The sequence below is a fragment of the Balaenoptera ricei genome, chromosome X (assembly GCF_028023285.1).
Source record: "Balaenoptera ricei isolate mBalRic1 chromosome X, mBalRic1.hap2, whole genome shotgun sequence".
NCBI classification, from domain to species: domain Eukaryota; kingdom Metazoa; phylum Chordata; class Mammalia; order Artiodactyla; family Balaenopteridae; genus Balaenoptera; species Balaenoptera ricei.
Window position 1 is genome coordinate 16,093,581 of NC_082660.1, and position 20,793 is coordinate 16,114,373.

Consider the following 20,793-nt stretch of genomic DNA (forward strand, 5'->3'; position numbering starts at 1 on the left):
TAAAATAGATAGCTAGTGGGAAGCAGCCACATAGCACAGGGAGATCAGCTCGGTGCTTTGTGACCACCTAGAGGGGTGGGATAGGGAGGGTGGGAGGGAGGGAGCTGCAAGAGGGAGGGGATATGGGGATATATGTATATGTATAGCTGATTCACTTTGTTATAAAGCAGAAACTAACACACCATTGTAAAGCAATTATACTCCAATAAAGATGTTTAAAAAAAAGAACCTGCCTCAGTCCAAAGCTGTTCAGAGAGATGATGCCTATAAGCCATCTGGATGATCCAGTCCAAAAGTGGATTCCACCTTTATGTTTAACCTACAGCTACACAACCACCAAGCAGAGTACACAACCTAGTGTAGCAGGGAGGTTAAGAATGCTGAAGACAGGATAGCGTAGTGGCTAAACACACAAACTTTGGGTCAGATGGCCTCAGCTTGAATTGCAACTCTGCAACCAAAATGTTTAACCTAGGGCAAGTTGCTTACCTTCTTTGTGCCTCGGTTTCCTGTAAGTCTGTAAAACGGAGCCTAATACTAGTGCCTACTTCAAAGAACAGCGGCTGGCACAAGGTAAATATTTCCAAAGTGATTATTAAATATCATGAATACTCTTAGTTGGAGTTCTGAAAGACAATAACAAACTCCTATTTAGCCCTTTCCAGATCCCAAAACTTCATTCAGAAAAACCTTTGCATATGCAATGTTATACGTCAATAAAGCTGGAAAAAGAAACAGAAAAAAGAAAAAGAAAAACCTTTGCCATCATGGAGGTTTTTTTTTTTTTTTTTAACATATATTGAGCCTTAACAAGAGCCCAGGGCTTCCCTGGTGGCGCAGTGGTTGAGAATCTGCCTGCCAATGCAGGGGACACGGGTTCGAGCCCTGGTCTGGGAAGAGCCCACACGCCACAGAGCAGCTGGGCCCGTGAGCCACAACTACTGAGCGTGAGCGTCTGGAGCCTGTGCTCCCAACAAGAGAGGCCGCGATAGTGAGAGGCCCGCACACCACGATGAGGAGTGGCCCCCGCTTGCCACAGCTAGAGAAAGCCCTTGCACAGAAACGAAGACCCAACACAGCCAAAAATAAATTAATTAAAAAATAAAAATAAAAAATAAAGAAACTGCCAAAGTGTTTAAAAAAAAAAAAAACAAGAGCCCACTGGGGGAGCTCAGGATTACACCCATTTTGAAGATGAGGAAATAGAGTCCCATATCAGTCTACTGGCAAATAGAGATCATACAAATAGCAGGTGGCAGGCACGGGGAGAGCTCTAACTCTAGATCTCACCACCTTTCTACTATATCATGGGGCACAGTAATGTTTCAGCCAATCCTTTAAGACTGTGGCTCTCTGAGCATGCATCAGCATCACCGGGAGGGATGGTTAAAGCACAGACTGCTGGACCCCACCCTCAGAGTTTCCAATTCAGCAGGTCCAGGCTGGGCCTGAGAGTCTGCACTTCTAAAAAGCTCCCAGGTGATGCTGATGCTGCTTGTCTGGGGGCCACACTCTGAGAACCACTGCCTTAAGAAATCAATTCATCAGAGAGCCAGAGCAAGAAATACGTTCAGCGACCTTAGCATCCACACAGGTTTTCCCTACTCAGGCTGGTTTCAGAGCCATGCAACTCTGTTTACCTGCCCCATTTTCATAATTTTTAAATATACTTTTTCAAAAAGACTTATTTCTACCAAGCAGCTTTCCTTTTGGTGATTTTCTCCCCCTGTGTTCCACTTTCCTTCCTCATCTACTCTGTGGTGGAAAAAGCACTGAAACGCGAGACCAAAGATCTAGTATCTAGTCTGGCTCCGCTGGTTCCTGACCAACAACGTCCCTGGGGACATTTACTCATCAGTAAAGTGGGGACATCTGATTTTTGCCCTGACAATCCCACAGTGGTGTCTTAATGTCCCAAGGAGATGATGTGTGTGAGCACAGTTTACATGAACGTCACATGGCCATAAAAGAATTTGTATCCCATGATATATATCTGGAGTTTTCTCTCCCTACTTATGTCTTCTGCCAGCTGTGTAGGTAATGGTATCGTCTCTGAACCAGTCACATCAACATCATCTGAGAACTTGTTAGAAATGTCAATTCTCAGGGCCCGCCCCAGAGCTACTAAATCAAAAACTCTGAGGGAAGGACCCAGGAATCTGTCTTAACAAGCCTTCCAGGTGATTCTGATGCACACTCATGTTTGAGAACTCCGGTTTTGTGGTTAGGAGCACAAAATTCCAAGTTGGGTACAATTCCCAGCTCGGCCACTCCCTTGAGCAAGTTACTTATCTCTCTGAGCCTCAGTTTCTTGATCTGGGAAATGGTGCTAAGACTAGGATCTCCCCTTAATAGATTTGGTTGAGCAGCTTAAGAGAGTGGATGTATGTAAAGCACATAGGAACCCAGCATATTGTAAGCAGTCAATACAGATTTAGCTCTTATTTCTTTGTGTAAAGTATCGTGGCTTCTTGACAATATGCCCCAGTGCCTACTTTTTTTTTTTTTTTTAAAACAGATTTTTTTTTTAAGAAGGGAATTTTTATTTATTTATTTATTTATTTATTTATTTATTTATTTATGGCTGTGTTGGGTCTTCGTTTCTGTGCGAGGGCTTTCTCCAGTTGCGGCGAGTGGGGGCCACTCTTCATCGCGGTGCGTGGGCCTCTCACTATCGCGGCCTCTCCTGTTGCGGAGCACAGGCTCCAGACGCGCAGGCTCAGTAGCTGTGGCTCACGGGCCCAGTAGCTCCGTGGCATGTGGGATCCTCCCAGACCAGGGCTCGAACCCGTGTCCCCTGCATTAGCAGGCAGATTCTCAACCACTGCGCCACCAGGGAAGCCCCCAGTGCCTACTTTTGAAGGACTGTCAACTGTGTTTTAGTCTGTTGCAAGTTTTCCATTTAGTTTGTGTGCATCTGTGTGTGTGTGTTGTATTTATGCTGTTGTTTGCTGCTAGTAGATATTTGCTTTATCCAACAAAGATTCCTTGGTCTTGCAACTCTCTTTTAAATAAGTAAGCTATTTCTCTGTGTGTCCTTAATAATGTCTTCTCAAATACTGATTCTTTATATTTGCATAGCACTGTATTCTTTTGGCAGTTGTACCCAAAGATATTGCAGCCCTGGGGTTTCTGGACTTTTCATTGCCTTCCTCAGGTACCTTTTCCCCTTCTCACATAAGCTTCTAAGGATCCTCTTTTCTGAAATGGAGGCTGCTTCATTAGGGTGATTCTCTGTCTCCCTTAAGTTTCCATGCAGAAGTGCCTTCGAGTAGGTACTTTTAAAAACAAATAAACACCAGAAATATACCCTCACATATATGGTCAATTAATTTTTGACCAAGGTGCCAAGACCACTCAGTGGGGAAAAGACAGTGTTTTCAACAAATGGTACTGGGAAAACTGGATATCCACTTGCAAAATAATGAAGTTGGATCTTTACCTTACAACATATACAAAATGAACTCAAAATGGATCAAAGGCCCTAAACATAAAAGCTAAAACTATAAAGTTCTTAGAAGAAAAATAGGGAAAAAGCTTCATGACATTTCTTGGATATGACAGCAAAAGCACAGGCAATAAAGTAAAAATAGACAAATTGGACTTCATCAAAATTAAAAACTTTTGTGCATCAAAGAACACTATTAAAAGAGTGAAAAGGGACTTCCCTGGTGGCGCAGTGGTTAAGAATCCACCTGCCAATGCAGGGGACACGGGTTCGATCCCTGGTCCAGGAATATCCCACATGCTGCGGAGCAACTAAGCCCGTGCGCCACAACTACTGAGCCTGCGTGCCACAACTACTGAAGCCCATGTGCTCTAGGGCCCGTGCTCCACAACAAGAGGAGCCACCGCAATGAGAAGCCCGCACACTGCAATAAAGAGTAGCTCCCGCTTGCCACAACTAAAGAAAGCCCGTGCACAGCAACGAAGACCCAACGCAGCCAAAAAAAAAAAGAGTGAAAAGACAACTCACAGAAGGGGGAAAATATTTGCAAATCATATATATAATAAAGGATTAATATCCTGAATATATAATGAACTCCTAAAACTCAATGACAACAGAAATCCCCAAACAACCCAATTCAAAAATGGACCAAAGATTCGAATAGTCATTTCTCTAAAGAAGATACACAAATGGCTAATAAGCACATGAAAACATGTTCAAAATCACTAATTAAGGAAATGCAAATAAAAACCACAGTGATACCATTTCACATCCATTATCAAAACAACAGAAAATAACAAGTGTTGGTGAGGATATAGAAAAATTGGAATCCTTGTGCCTTGCTGGTGAGAATGTTAAATGGTACAGCCTCTGTGGGAAACAGTTTGGCAGATCCTCAAAAAGTTAAACATAGAATTACCATATGACCCAGCAATTCTACTCCTAGGTATATATACCCCAAAGAATTGAAAGAAGGGACTCAAACGGATACTTATACACCAATGTTCACACTAGCATTATTTATAATAGCCAAAAGGTGGAAATAACCCAAATGTCCATCAACATTGAATAGATAAACAAAATATGTACATACAATGGAGCATTATTCAGCCTTAAAAAGGAATGAAATTCTGGATCATGCTACAACATGGATGAACCTTGGAAACATGCTAAGGGAAATAAGCCAGACACAAAGGGATGAATATTGTATGATTCCTTATACTTACATGAGGTACCTAGAATAGGCAAAATCATAGAGACAGAAATAACAGAGGTTACCAGGGCCTGGGGGGAGGGGGGAAGGGAAGTTATTGCTTAATGGGTACAGAGTTCCTATTTGAGATGATGAAAATGTTCTGGAACTGGATAGTGGTGATGGTTGCACAAAATTGTGAATACATTTAATGCCAGTGAATTATATACTTAAAAATGGTTAAAATGGTTAAGTTTTATGTTATGTTTATTTTACCACAGTAAAACAATCCCAAATACACACACACACACACACACACACACACACACACACACAGATAAAATAGGAAAAAGATGAAGGAAAATGGGCACCTTACCTTCCAGGGATGTAACCAGCGTGACATGAAGACAAATGATGACAAGGAATATCCTGAACGTCAGTAAAAGTTCTTCAGGTCTGCCAACACGGCCACACTGCCCACCAGAGAAAAGCATCCTGGAATAAAATAGGGGGACACATCATCACAGCTTGCCATAATCACGACACAACAATGCCCAAAAGGCCAGTCCCTCAAGCAAGACAACCTGCAACCTGCTTCCTTAAATTACTCTAGTCCAGAGAACTGGCAATGCCAGGTGGGCACTGGCTACAAAAAGCAAAACCCATGTTTATTACAGGAGGCCCACCCAGTGGGATATTATAATGAAAATGATAAGCAAGGTAGTCCATGTAGATTTATGGAAAACATCAACACATGCAAAATATCAAGAAAAGAACTTAAAAACACAAAATGCTGCATATATAATGACTACCACTATATAAAGGCTGGTTAAAAACTATGCTAAGAACCAGAAGAGGTCACAGAATCTTATAAATGATCTATCCCATTTATGTCATACTGTAAAAGGATGGGTACGCTGCATTTCCTCTTTATTATATGTTAATTCATTATCATCGCTTACATTTTTAGTAGTGGGGAGGGCAGAGTCAACATTTTTTAAAAAGTGAAGTTTATATCAATACTGAATTTTAAAGTCTCATTTACCGTTCATTTATTCATTTCCTTCCAACGAATAATCATCGAGGGCCAATATATACCAGATGAGATGTGAGGGTTAACCAGGCGGTAACTAGATGAAACACACATGGGGGAGGTGGGGCAGAGGCTGAGAGGAGCTCGGCACGCGGAGAAAACTGCAGATGCTAAGGCTGCGTCCGTTCCTCTCCCGATGGAGGAGTTGGCCAACGGAACCCCGTGACAGGCAGTCAGCACCCGCAGCAGGCGCTGGCGGGGGATACTGAGGGAGGAAGAAGCCAGCCAGGAAATCACATCCCACCCACGGGGCTCGGGCAGTGAGAGCCCACTGAGCAGGCTCCTTCTACGTGGCCACAGGGGAAGGGGCCGGGACAGACCAGGCTGTGTGTTCTCAGCTGGCAGAGCTCCTGGCCACAGGGCACCCAAGCACCTAGCCACCACCGCAGCTTCTGTCGGCCTGAGATAGAGTGTGCAGGCACCGCGGTGAAGGCTAAAGAGCATGGGATCAAAGGTCCTGGCTCTGCCACACAATGTCTGAGTGACTCTGGATAAGTTATTTCCGATGGCCAAGATTCCCCATCTAGCAAACTGTGATAATAGCACCAGCCTGATAGTGTGGCTGTGGTGAGTAAACAAGAGATCTGGGCACAGGGGCTGGCACTGTGAAGGCACTATAAATGCTAGCTGTAGACCCTTCAGTCAGTCAACAAATAGCTATTTTGCACCTCATACGTGCAGGGTTAAGATAGTGCAGGGATTACAGGGATAAGGACACAGAAAGATGGGAATAAATCACGATTTCTCAGTCTCCAGGAAAAGCTAGCAATCTTTAAGAATCCTATAATTTAACAGCCATTGCCGGTACCAGAGGAATGATTCTTTCCTTGGACATGGCATGATAACGTCTTAGAGCAGGAAGTGAGTCCTTCTCCTTCCAAAGAGGACTTCTATTTTTAAAATCAATACTGTAAATTGTATTATATATTAATAACACACTATATTAATAAATTATAAAGTGCCTCTGGTTTCTCTCCAGCACTTTCACCCTCTCTCTGTTCATAATGGCATATTACTGACCCTCCCGAATGAGTCACTTGAACAAAACGTCGTTGTGCAAAGATAAAGCAATGTCTCTCTGGAAGAAAATTTAAGTGTCTACTACAGCTACACACAATAATATTGATGAATCTCTGAAATACCATGTTAGATAAAGGAGCCAGACATAAAGGAATGCATGTTGTCCATGATCCCATTCAGATGAGGAACAAAAGCAGGCAAAACTAATCGATGGAATGAGGGTGGGAGCATGGATACCCTTGGAAGGGGGCAGAGGATATAACAATTAGAAGTGGGCTCAGTGGGGCTTCCGAGGTTCCGGTAATATTCTGTGTGCTGGTTACATGGTGTGTTCAGTTTCTGAAATTCATTGAATTATACACTAATATATATGTCATAAAAAGTTTCATATAAAAGTTTAAAAATTAATCTATTTAAAATTTTTAACTCAGCTCCCCTTCCAGAAGCATTCCCTTTTTTTTTTTTAAGCTATATTTAATGAACCTCTACAAAAAAACTCTCCTATACAAATGCCTTAGGCTTGACGCTACCTGGAATTCACAGAGCTGATTTAGAAGATTTACTACACAAGTATCTAATTTTAGTTCTGGAAAGAGTATCAGAGCAGTCTGTTTCTGGAAAGGAATTCAGAATTCACCTAGCTGAAACCCTTATTCTACAGATGTAGAAAGAGGCCCAACGTGTTCTAGGGGATGGGTCAAGGTCATCTGGCTGTTTGGTGGGACTCCTACTCCTTCTACCAGGCCACAATGCTGGCCTCCTGGGAATTGATCTCCTTGGAAGTAAACTGTTTTGAGTTCGTCAGGTGAAATGAATCAACAAACTCAAAATGCTATTATAGAATTTTCAAAATTTCTGCAAACTCATTCTTGAGCTTTGCCAACTTCTAGGGTAGGGCCTAAGTGGTGTATAAGATATAGTCAAAGTTAAATTAGTCATGGCACTGAGTGACTGGTTAATATGTGCTGTGACTTGGGCCTCTGATCAAAATAAACCATGCTTTTCCACTGAAGAGAGCTTGTACTCAGCTCCCAGATGACGGCAGGAAAGGGCACAACGAAGGGTGATTCCAGTAACCATCTTGAAAAGAGAATATGGATCAGGAAGAACTTACTGCAGACCTGGCACCACTGAAAAGACTGCTTTCCATTGTCCATATTCCAAGCCTGTAATATGTTTCCTCAAGGCTGAATATATATTTCCTAATAGGAGAAGAAGTTTTATGGTATTTAAAATAGTGCCACTCCTACTGCCTTCTGCATAAACTAGAGAACATCCTGCTGGGTCATGACATCTCTGGGATCACTGATCAAAGAGGGAAATCTATGGATTTTGAAACCCTAACTCATTATATATAAAAGTCATTTTTATCTTTTTCAGCTGGAACTTTTCTTCATCTTCTGGTGCAAGTTGGGTTGCTTCAAGGCTATCTACGTCATCAACAAAGATGAATAGCCACTGGCTCTTAGCAAAATTTCAAGGTGCTAAGGATGGCTTGTGAGATAGCATCCATTACAAAGAAAACTATTTGCTAGCATTTAAACAGTAAAATCTAGACCTTGACACTAGATAACCACTCATTAACGATTACCCCAGGTTCATCTTTTGTGGTTGTAGACTCTGATGTAAATGGCAACCCCTAAGGTTGAACAGTACATAAGCTACATGACTGAATGCCATGGCCCTGCTTGTACCACTCCAAGAAATTATTCTAGATCTCTTCAATTTCATTAAATAGTATAAGTATCATATTTTTTTAAATGTAGACCATCAGTGCAACCTTGAATGGTAATAAATGATAAATCTATCTTTATCTAGGTATAGAATAAAGTTTAAAAGGAGGGAAATAGCTTGACACCACTGCAGAGCAGGTCTGGGTGAGGGTCATTCTCTGCTACCACAGGTTAACTGATGTAATCTGATTATACCATGGCTGCAATGATGTATGCAATTATCAATATTTTTGACTTGAGTAGCAAGAGGTGTGATAATTGCTCCCTAAGTGTTTTAGAAAATGTTACACCTTTGAGATATTTACACTGATTCATAAGTGTTGGCTAACAAGACTAGCACAAGGAGGACTTCCCTGGTGGCGCAGTAGTTAAGAATCCGCCTGCCAGTGCAGGGGACACTGGTTCGAGCCCTGGTCCTGGAAGATCCCACATGCCGCGGAGCAACTAAGTCCGTGCACCACAACTACTGAGCCTGCGCCCTAGAGCCTGTGAGCCACAACTACTGAGCCCGCGCGCCTAGAGCCCATGCTCCACAACAAGAGAAGCCACCGCAATGAGAAGCCCGTGCACCGCAACAAAGAGTAGCCCCGGCTCTCCACAACTAGAGAAAGCCTGCGTGCAGCAACGAAGACCCAACATAGCCAAAAATAAATAAATAAATAAAAATTAAAAAAAAAAGACTAGCACAAGGAGAAATTATAAAGGGAGGTACTAAAGAGGTTCTCAGGGCAGATAAATCAAGAACTAAAAGGTGAAAAAGCAATTGACTCTGATCATTCAACTGTCAAAGCAGTCAGAGAATCTCAGGGCTGGTTTTCTTTAGAGTCTCTGGTTATATCTTTAACCACTTAAAAAAGAAAAAAGAATCGGGAAACTGTAAAAGCATAATTAAATTTCAACTTGAACTCTGCTAAAAGACCCTGATACAGCAAATATCTCCAAAATTCTTTTTTCTTCAATGTTCCAGGAATATGTTGGGTTAGGTTATTTAGACCAAACCTTCTGCTGAAGACAATTAAAAATCATGAATAAAATATTAAAAGCATTTTCTTAAATATATCAGAGAGCTGATAAGATAGAAGAGAATCACCAGGCCAAAGGTGAATCCAAAGCAGGAATTCAGGGAGGTAATATAAGCAAAGGAGACCCTTAACGCCTGAGGGCGTAAGGAAGCAAACTTGAGCTCCACATACAAAATACAAAAGAACAGTTCAGAGACATGGAGAAAAGAAATACAAGGTCTAACATACATTGAAACAAAATTCAAAGAGGAGAGAATGAGGAAGAGTCAATGTTTGAAATCAGGATGACAGATTGACCTCACACTGGTGAAAAACATCTATCCACAGATGCAACAAGCCCAAAGGACTTCTACAATAAATAAAAAGGGATCTACACCTAGACACAAAATAGTGAAATTGAAGAAAACCAAAGACACAGAGAAAATCTTGAAAGTAGCCAAAGAAAACAAGACAGTTAACCTTCAAAGGCGCATCTGTTAGACTGACAGCTATCTTCTCAGAAGCAACAATGGAAACCAGAAGATAAACAAAAACTGTGATATTGTTCACTACTTGCAAATCCTCACTGAAATAAATCCTAAAAGATATATTCAGGCAAAAGATGTAAGATCTGAGATACAATAAGAAACAAAGAACAAAGAAAGTAGTTAGTATGTAACCAGACCCATTCCTAACATTTGTAGTATACAGGTCAAGAGTTTGAAAAGAGATCCAGTTTTCCCTTATTCTTCCACTAAGTCTCCATCTCAAACTACAAGAGGCTTTGTGCACATGGATGTGGACACCTCAGCCTATAGATCCAAATCCCCCTCTCTCCTTCAAGCAGCTATCCTTTGATCATCCCTTAGGTCTAGAGGTAGGTACACCTGCAGCATGGCTTGCCCTGGAGAAGAGGACTGCTCAGGTCCTGGAAATAGGCACAGAATATTTGGATAGGAAATTCCCAACTCCTGAGTTTCCAAAACATGACACAGAAGCAAGGGTTGGGGGAGAAGAAGGGCGGGCTCAAGGTGGGCATGCCTTCTTTATATCAAAAAGTTCTCATCCTTTGGAGAGCAGTATGACTGGGGAAGGGCCAGAGAGGGGACCTCTATAAAGCATGAGACACAGGGCAGAGGCCCCAGTTGCCCAGAGCTAAGGGTGGCACCATATAGTGGTAAATCCAAATGAACTTTGACTATATAAAATATTAATAATATCTTGCAGGGATAAGTGACACATGACAGAATAAAATATGGCAACTATATTTAATATATCAATTAGTAGATAAAAATGAAATTAAAAAATTAAAGTCAGGCTTCCCTGGTGACGCAGTGGTTAAGAATCTACCTGCCAATGCAGGGCACACGGGTTCAAGCCGTGGTCCAGGAAGATCCCACATGCCGCGAAGCAAGTAAGCCCATGTGCCACAACTACTGAGCCCACGCTCTAGAGCCCGTGAGCCACAACTACTGAGCCCACGTGCTATAACTACTGAAGCCTGCACACCTAGAGCCCATGCTCTGCAACAAGAGAAGCCACCAAAATGAGAAGCCTGTGCACCACAAGGAAGAGTAGGCCCCGCTCACCACAACTAGGGAAAGCCTGTGCACAGCAACAAAGATCCAGTGCAGCCAAAAATAAATAAATTAAATAAATAAATTTATTTTTTAAAAAATTAAAGTCTTCCAAGGTCCTTGTATTATCCTACAGGAAGCTAAATGTACTGATTATCTTCCAACATTGAAAACTTGAGTAGATGCTGTAATTTCTGTAGTAGTTACTAAAAAACAGAAGTGGGGTATATAATTTCCTAACTAGTGGAGGGGGAGAAATGGTTTTTAGAATTTCAGTCATTTGGAAAGAAGGCAAGAAAGGGGAGAAAAAGAAACAAAGAATGGTGAGGAAAAATAGAAGATGGTGGGTTTAAACACACATACAAATCAATGATTCATTAAATATAAATGGACTAAATGATTCAATTAAAAGGCAAAGATTATAAGACTGAAAAAAATACAAAATGCAACTATATGCTATTTACAAGGACACAACTAGAACAATGATACAGAAAGTTTGAAAATAAAAGGATGGAAAAGATATGCAATGCAGATACTAATCAAAAGAATATTAATGTGTTTATACTAATATCAAACAAATTATACTTTAAAGCAAAAAGCATTACCTATAAATAAAATGGTTCATTCATAAAAGGTTTAATTCTATAAGAAGACTAAACAAACTTACACATGAATGCAACTAATAATATAGCCTCGAAATACACAAAGCAATATTTTTGACAGAATACAAGGAGAGATAGAACAAATTCACAATCATATTGAGAGATATTCACACATGTCTATCAACAATTGATAAAATTCAAAGAAAGACACTAAGGATATAGAATATTTGAATGGCACATTCAACCAATCTGACTTAAAGACCATACATGAACCTTCCAGAGTACATAACCTTTTCAAGTACACACAGAATATTTATGAAAGCCAACCAGGCCATAAAAGAAGTCTCACAAACATTTTACAGATTTAGAAAAAAGGAGTATGTTCTCTGACCACAACACAATTAAGCTATAATAAAAAGTTAAACTATTATTTAACAAATAACTTTTGGGTCAAAGAAGACCTAACATATATTAGAAAATATCTGATTGGGTCAATAATAAAAACATTATATCTCAAAACATGTGGGATAGAGCTAAAGATCTTTAGAGTGAAATTTCTATTTTAAATGCACATATTTAAAAAAAGAGAAAGACTTAAAATTAATGAGTTAAGCACCTTCTTAAGAAGTTTGAAAAAGAACAGCACAATAAACCTAAAGAAGAAGAAAGGAAATAATAAAAATAAAAGATAAAATGACATAAAAAGACACAAAGGTTATTAACAAAGCCAAGGCTGCCCTTTGGAAAGACAATTCTGGCAAAATTAAGAGAAGGGGAGGTGGGAGGGAGGGAAAGAGAGGGAAGAAAAGAGAGAGAAGTGTAAGCGGATAACCAACAGAAAAAATTTAAAAAGCAACATAACTGAAAATGTTATAAACATAAAAGGTAAAAGGATCTTAGGAAGAACTTTATTCAATCATTTTGAAAATCTAGATAAAAATGGGCAAATCTCTAGGAAAAAAATATAACTTACCAAGAAGGAATCAAGAAGAAATAATAAACCTGAAGAGACACATAATTAAAAGGTCTAGGGGGGCTTTCCTGGTGGCACAGTGGTTAAGAATCCGCCTGCCAATGCAGGGGACACGGGTTTGAGCCCTGCTCCAGGAAGATCCCACATGCCATGGAGCAACTAAGCCCGTGCACTGCAACTACTGAGCCTGCGCTCTGGAGCCTGCGAGCCACAATTACTGAGCCCATGCGCCACAACTACTGAAGCCCGCGCGCCTAGAGCCCATGCTCCGCAACAAGAGAAGCCACCGCAATGAGAAGCCCGTGCACAGCAACAAAGAGTAACCCTCCCTCCCCGCAACTAGAGAAAGCCCGCACGCAGCAACGAAGACCCAACGCAGCCAAAAAATAAAAATAAAACATAAAATAAGTTTAAAAAAAAAAAAAAAAAAACGTCTAGGGGACTTCCCTGGTGGCACAGTGGTTAAGAATCCACCTACCAATGCTGGGGACACAGGTTTGAGCCCTGGTCCGGGAAGATCCCACATGCCGTGGAGCAACTAAACCGATGTGCCACAACTACTGAGCCTGTGCTCTAAAGCCAGCGAGCCACAACTACTGAGCCCTCGAGCCACAACTACTGAAGCCCACGTACCTAGAGCCCATGCTCCGCAACAAGAGAAGCCACCGCAACGAGAAGCCCGAGCACCACAAGGAAGAGTAGCCCCCGCTCGCCGTAACTAGAGAAAGCCCGTGTGCAGCAATGAAGACTCAACGCAGCCAAAAATTAATTAATTAATTAATTATTTTTAAAAAGAGGCATGATATTAAAAAAAAAGGTCTCCAAATTTTCCCCACAAAGAAACCTCCAGCCCCAGATGCTTTCACAGGAATTCCAACCTCACAAAATCTCAAAGGATAGAGAAAAAGGGCACAGCCTAACTTACTCTTATCAGGCTAGAAGAACCCTGGTGCCAAAACCTGACAAGGAAAGTCCTCACATTTTTATCTATTTTATAAATCAATTTAAGACTATTTACAGAATTCTCTGGAATGCTTACAAAACTGTCTAGCAGCAATTTTAAATCTTGTAAATTGGGGTAATTTGAAGAAATATAGGACAAAAGGAACCATTCCAAACTTCAGCAACAAAATTTTTTGAAGATAAAATCACCAAGAACTAAAGCCAGCCAACAATGCTGTAGTAGGAGAAATGGCATCCCATACGCCCCACCAAAAAAAAAAAAAGTCCTAAAGAGGACAGAAACTGGGTTAACTGTTAGGTGATGAATATGAACTCCAAAATGGCAGCTTTGGGTATCATTTGTCACAGTACAAAGTAAAGTTAATGGTGAACTATATGGCATGATGGTAATTTGAAGCTTTTGTGTCTCTAAAAGAAGCAAATGGAAGGAAAATCATTTGTTTGGTCTTTACAGTGCAAAATGACTTTCTTAATAAGCATCAAGTGCTTTCTAATGCAGGGGGGAAAAGGCTTTATTCAATAAAACAAGTGAATCAATATCAGATATGTTAAGATTAGAAATAAATTATGCACTTAAAGTAAACAAATATTCACAAAACCTTGTGAAAGGTGTTATATTTTTCCACTCCCTCACTCATCTCCAAATTTCTCTACTGTCCTACCCTCAGTCTATCCTCTTGATTAGCCACGTGTGAATTACCCAAGGCAAAGTGAAAGCCTACTTTCTCTCTGCCCTCACTCTTCAGGCTCCTCCCCCAATGCTCACAGTAAATATGTTCAACACACACACACACACACACACACACACACACAGAAACAGCATAGGGTATAAGAGCATGCATGAGAGAGTCATCTGCCTGCTTTTGAATCCAAGCTCCACCATTTACCGTGTTAAGCTTGGCCTGTTCCTTAACCTCTCTGGACCTCAATTTTTCATCTGAAAAAAATGGAGGTAATGATAGGATCTACCTCACAGCATTCTGTAGGGATGAAATGAGGTAATATAATGAAGGTCTTAGTATAGACAAGAAATGTTAGCTATTACAAGCGTAATTAGAAGACAAATTCATAGTACACTCCAGCACTAAATGTAAATAGATTTCAGAATTATTTCTTGCATTCATTCATCTAGTTTACAAATATTTATTGAAGTTCTATTACATACAAGGTACTATGCTAGGGACTCGATATTACAATAACCAAGACAGATATGTATCCTGTGCTCAAGAGCTCACAGCCACTATTTAGATTCACTAGTCATTGGTACGGCCAAATAAATGGTGATTTTTTTTTTTTTTTACTTAAAGACACTTTCTGTTCATAGTCCATGAGACTCAACTTGGCCTAAAAACAAAAACAAAGCACCAGAACGCAATATCCTCTCCTATATAGACTTGGTCTCCACCTCACCCCAACCCTGGCAGCATGCAACTCCACCCACAGCAGGCACTCAAAACAGAGTTCTTTTTAATTTAATTTAATTTATTTATTTTTATACAGCAGGTTCTTATTAGTTATCCATTTTATACACATCAGTGTATCCATGTCAATCCCAATTGCCCAATTCATCCCACCACCCCCACCCCCCTGCCACTTTCCCCCCTTGGTGTCCATATGTTTGTTCTCTACATCTGTGTCTCAATTTCTGCCTCGCAAAGCGGTTCATCTGTACCATTTTTCTAGTTTCCACATATATGCGTTAATATACGATATTGGTTTTTCTTTCTGACTTACTTCACTCTGCTTGACAGTCTCTAGGTCCATCCACGTCTCTACAAATGACCCAATTTCATTCCTTTTTATGGCTGAGTAATATTCCATTGTATATATGTACCACATCTTCTTTATCCGTTCGTCTGTCGATGGGCATTTAGGTTGCTTCCATGACCTGGCTATTGTAAATAGTGCTGCAATGAACATTGGGGTGCATGTGTCTTTTTGAATTATGATTTTCTCTGGGTATATGTCCAGAAAAAAGATTTTTTAAATTGATTTGGTCTGGAATTTATTGCTGCACAATAACTCTATGACTATGTAGAGGAGAGAAATAGGAGACTCCTTCAAAGCATCCTCAAGGTATTGATCAGCACTGGGGGGATGAGAGCAGGGATGAGGCAGAGCACAGGGTTTGGATCCTTAGGAGATCACATCTGAGAGGAAGTGAGGTAGTAAGGAAAGGGAACCACCCACCAATACTGTGTGCCCTTCACTGCTTTTGTCATCACATCATGCCAAGTCCTGCTTCAAGTCCCCGCTTGCCCATTTACTAGCTATGTGACTCTGCTCAGGTATTTTAACCTTGTTTCTAACAGTAACTTATTAGCATTTACTATAACTATGTTTATTATTTATCATCTAAATTACAATAGGATAATTATAATTTATATTAATTATAATAAATATTTTCATTGGTTACAAGATTTTTATTATTTATACCAGGAAAGTCCCATAAATAATCACTATTTATGAGTCTCAGAGGAAACAGGAAGTCAGTAGTGGCTTCAGAATTTCTATTTAGAAGGGAGTTAGCAGCAGAAATCTGGCTGGGAGGAGGCTTTGGAAGCTGTGGGAGCACCGCACTTCAGGTAAGAGAGAGAATACTTCAATGGTCCATTTCAAAACATGAGAAATGCTGTTGGAGATGGGAAGCCAGTCCAGGGAGATGGAAAGGGGAGAATTATGAAACAAACTCCCAAAGAGTTCTACATAAATGATCATTCTCCTTCCCCAGATTTTACTGCACCATGTAATTTCAAAATCCGTACCCATTACTGAAAGTTATTCAAAAACAATTGGATTACCAAGAAGAAATGGGTCAACAATAGAATCCCCACGGAAAAGAAAATGTCTGAAGAAAAGAAGGCTCCAAGTGGGAGTGAAGAGTTACAAACAAAATAAACAAACAACAAAAACAAAAAGAATACAGTGGTTAAGGGGATGGGGATTTGAAATGAAGGGGGGTAATTTGAAGGAAAAAAAAAACCAAACATGTCTATCATTTCTACATTTTCACACAGAAATAGGCTCACTCACCTGACAGGAAGTTCAGAAGAAAAGATGGAGAAACTGCACAAATCTGAAAATTAAAAAAAAAAAAAAGGAAAGAATTAGATCAATAGAAACCAGGCCTTCTTGGCACCATGATGCTTCAGTACTACAGTCAGCACATTGGCCAAGGCCCCACAGACCCCTTGCTATCTACCAAGGCTTGAATTTGGCAGCAGAGTTACAAAAGATATGGAGGAAGCAAACCGTACTCCTAAGGAACTTATTACAAATTGGAAGACAAGCTCAAAGCCAGCTTGGGGGCTGACCTTGTTAATGTTTTAGTAGCATGTATTACTGCTCAGTCTCAGGTTTCATTAACTGCATCACAGGGGCACTGGACAATGAAGTGATCGGATCTGAGGAGGGGTGGTCTCTTCTAGAGGCCATGCTTCATTAACTATTTCTTCAGTTTTTGTGACTTAACTTCCCTAGAAACTAAACTCCTTGATATCAAGGATTGGGTCATTTTTGTCTCTTGCATCCCCAAAGCCAGAGGCAGAATTCTTTCTCCACAGAGGGGCTAAATAAATAACTCTCTACTGATTGTTAAGTTTGGCTCAGAGTTGGAAGGGGGAGGCGGAGGCATTGGCAATTACCTGAGTGAGGGACAAGGCAGATGCACGCTGGGGAAAGGAAACTGTGTGCCCACCCAGGACAGAGAGCACTGCTGACAACCTGACTTGTATCTTTGAGAATATTCCATCATGCTTCATTTCAAAACCAAAACATCAGTACAGCTATTAGCTCAAAGATGACAGTCACTTCACACTATGATATCTCCTCATGTGAAATACAGACATAAAGATCAAGAGGTGCAAGAGGTTAACAATCTATAGGGTGATCTTGGAACCAAGTGACCTACTCCTGGCTTCAGTCAATGAGCCGTTAAGACAGAAGTTCAATGCTCAAGGAGGATCCAGAATATGAATTCAAAGAGGAAATAAGGAGTCATGGTGAGTTTCTATTGATTATATGCTCTTTAAGAGGTAAAAAGAAGTAGTTCTTAATAAAGCCTAATATGTCAGAAAAACTTCATTAAGCAACGTTTAAAGAAGGCAAAAATGAAAGCCGAGCATGTTGTCCTGTTCTAGGATGAACAAATTACAAACACATGTACCAATATTCAACGTGGAATGAATGTAGGATCAACAACTGAAAAACATTAAAATAATCAAACAAGGAAGCAAATCAACTGTGACTTCGAGTATGGAAATAATTTCACTTCGTATTTGTGCAAATGAGAATTTTCTACATAGGGGTTTTTGATGAAATTTCACAATTCAAGTACATTGTCTCTTCCAAAACCTTATGGATAACCACACTAAAGCATGCTGAGTGGTTCCTGGTAACCAAGTTTATTAATAAACAACATGAGGCTCTCTTTGCTCCCTTGGAACACTTTCAGGTAGAAAAATAGGGCAAGCAACAATGAAATTTGTTTTGCCCACTGAATGAAAAAATTAAAAAGCCTAATAATACCCAAAGCTGGAGAGCATGTGGGGAAATGAACTCTTGTTTACACTGCTGGTGGAAATGTAAACTTTGAGAGAACAGTTTAGCTATGTTTTGAATTTTTAAATGTGCATACCTTTTGATCCAGAAATTCTAATTCTGGAGATTGTCCCTACAGAAATATTGACACACATACACAAAAATATACAAACAAATACTGTCATTGCAGCTTTGTGCAAGGGGGAAAAGCCTAAGTATCCATCAGTAGATGAATAGTTAAAAAATGATGGTCCATCCATATTCTGGAATATTATACAATGCTTAAAAAAATGAAGTTGATCTATATGTGTTGACACATAGAGATTGTCAATACATATAAGTCAAGTGAATACAATCAAATTTCTTAATAATATAGATACTAGGATATGTTAAGAAACAAACAAAGCTATACATATGTATGCTTATTTATATAGTGACAAGTATGGCTGCATACAAAAAAGCCTGGAAGGAAACCCACCAAACCTCCACAGAGAGGCATGTGACGGGGGAAAGGACGAAGCCCAATAGAACACCGGCACATGTTCATGTATTAACTTATACAATTACAGGTATTTCTTCTAGCAAAAGGCATAACAGAGGGAGGCTGGGCCAAACCATCCAGATTCTCCAAACAGAACTCGAAAATCAAGCTCGGAGGGAGGCTAACTAGGAAATGGCATCACTTGCTCAGCTGGATACCGTCTCCCCTGGCCCTGCTCTAACACAATTAGAAAGGCCCCACTGAGAGCACAAAGGCTTCTGGTCTCAGAGCCAAGAAACCAGCTTCCCAGCCAGGGAGCAAGAACTCACCTGAGTAAGCTGTGGAAGAGAATGTCAAAAGCAATGATGTGAAAATGGCTGATGGACACAGACGCCTAAACTTAAAGAACTGTGCATCCGTCGGCCTCTGGATCCCTCTTTGCCACTATGGCCACCGCACGTCCACCGTCCTTTACCTCCGCGAGAAACTGAGCAGGACTCAGGATCTGACCAGGATCAGCACCAGCACTCCAGTAACAAAACAGAGTGCCTGCCAATGTCTGGGCTTCTTACCTCATTGAAAGGAAAAGGCAAGTCACAAAAGGAACCATATTGACTTATGTAAGACATGGCACAGGACAGAGAAGCTTCTCAGAGAAGAACAGCAAACTCACCAATTGCTAGGATTAACTGAAACCTCCCACAATTGCAGACTCCACCAAACCATGACATCAGGAAGGCTGGAAAGGCATCCAACTTCCTCTATTTATCAAGCTGGCTAAAACCCAGGGTAATACCAGCATAACCAGAAAAAAAAAAAAAAAAAAAAAGCAAGCAGACTGTACAAGTGGTTTGGGTGGGAAGGAAATGATCTCTGTATGTACTTAGAGCCCTGCTCCAGTGCAGAGGAAGCTCTCAGAGAGGCTGCATCCAAGAATTAGAACTCCTGTGAGGCTGCTCAGAGGCCCTGGGTGCCGACCACAGGGCCCACACATCCTGGAATAATCAGCAAAACAACGGGCAAAGGGCACAGGTAACAGCAGCCCCAGACAGTTTCCCACTGTCCTCCTGGGTAATGTGATGCTGGTCCAAGGAGGAACCAAAACAAGACAAAACAAAACCCAGTGACACGCAGCATCCTGAGGGCTCGGCGCTTCATTTAGAATCTAATGATTAATCACTGGCCCAGACTGAGGGGAAGAGAGTGGCTCACACTTACAGGCAATGACACCAACACCATGGAAGAAAGGACCAGAGGACAAAGGCCTTGATAAATTGAAAATGAAAGTAGAAATAAGCAAGGAGAAGCTTCTCCACACTAGTAGGAAAAGCAAATTGCACAGATGGAGAGAATGGTGAAGGTTAGGCTTGTGGGCATATACAGGAGAAGGTCAGGGATATGCAGGTCTTGGCTGTAGAGTGGTGGGTATGGCCATCGAGGAACAAACAAGAATGGTTCTCAAACCTTGTGGTGGCCCCATTACTGATGGGACCCCGTCTAAAAGGATCTTTACCTGCACAGACTGGTTTGTTCAGTTCTGGATGCCACCATTCAAGAGGAGTTAAATTGTGAGATGGCTCTGAAAGACTTCAAAGATAATTAATTCAACAAAACTTTACCAAATGCCTACTGTGTGCCAAAGAACAGGGCCGCTCTGTTTGGGTGTGCCAAGGGCACTTGGGCAAGAGGACCATTAGAGCCTGAATGCAGATGGCCAGGCTTTCTGGAAGCGCAAATGAACTGGCAGCGGGCTCTGTCACATGCACAGCGGGAGCTCCAAGGAAGGGAACCTAACCTGTTGCAGGGAAACGGATCTGGGAGAGTTTCCTCAAGGAGATAACAGTCATGCTGCATCTTAAAGGATGTGCAACGCCCTTTACGTGAAGACATGGGAATGGGCATTCCAAAGAGAGGAAAGTACCTAAACCAAGACACAGAGTCAAAGACTGGCATGGAGGAGGCAGGGCTTAGAATCTGTTTGATGTTGCTAAGGCATAAAAAGCAAATCACAGAATGGCCAGAAGGGACCTGGAGGGAAGGAGCAGACAACCGATGGAACGTATTAAAAATTTAATCTGTAAATAGACTGGGAAAAATCCACATTGCATGTCCAGGTGGAGGTTACAATGGATTATGAATATATCCATGATGTATACAAGGCCCTCTGAGAA

At 41.0% G+C, this 20,793-nt stretch overlaps 1 protein-coding gene across 4 annotated transcripts in view; it reads right to left on the reverse strand.

Annotated features, from left to right (window-relative positions):
- ADGRG2 (adhesion G protein-coupled receptor G2) overlaps positions 1–20,793 on the reverse strand; it is a 143,856-nt gene that overhangs the window by 75,336 nt on the left and 47,727 nt on the right. For 3 of the 4 annotated variants that reach the window (XM_059910531.1, XM_059910530.1, XM_059910528.1), the window contains exons 2-3: positions 16,636–16,678; positions 5,017–5,135 (exon numbers count right to left, since the gene is read on the reverse strand). In XM_059910531.1, coding sequence (XP_059766514.1) covers positions 5,017–5,134 — 118 coding nt within the window. In that variant the 5' untranslated portion in view covers position 5,135; positions 16,636–16,678. The remainder of the gene's footprint in view (positions 1–5,016; positions 5,136–16,635; positions 16,679–20,793) is intronic. The other variant, XM_059910529.1, reaches the window with a different exon arrangement.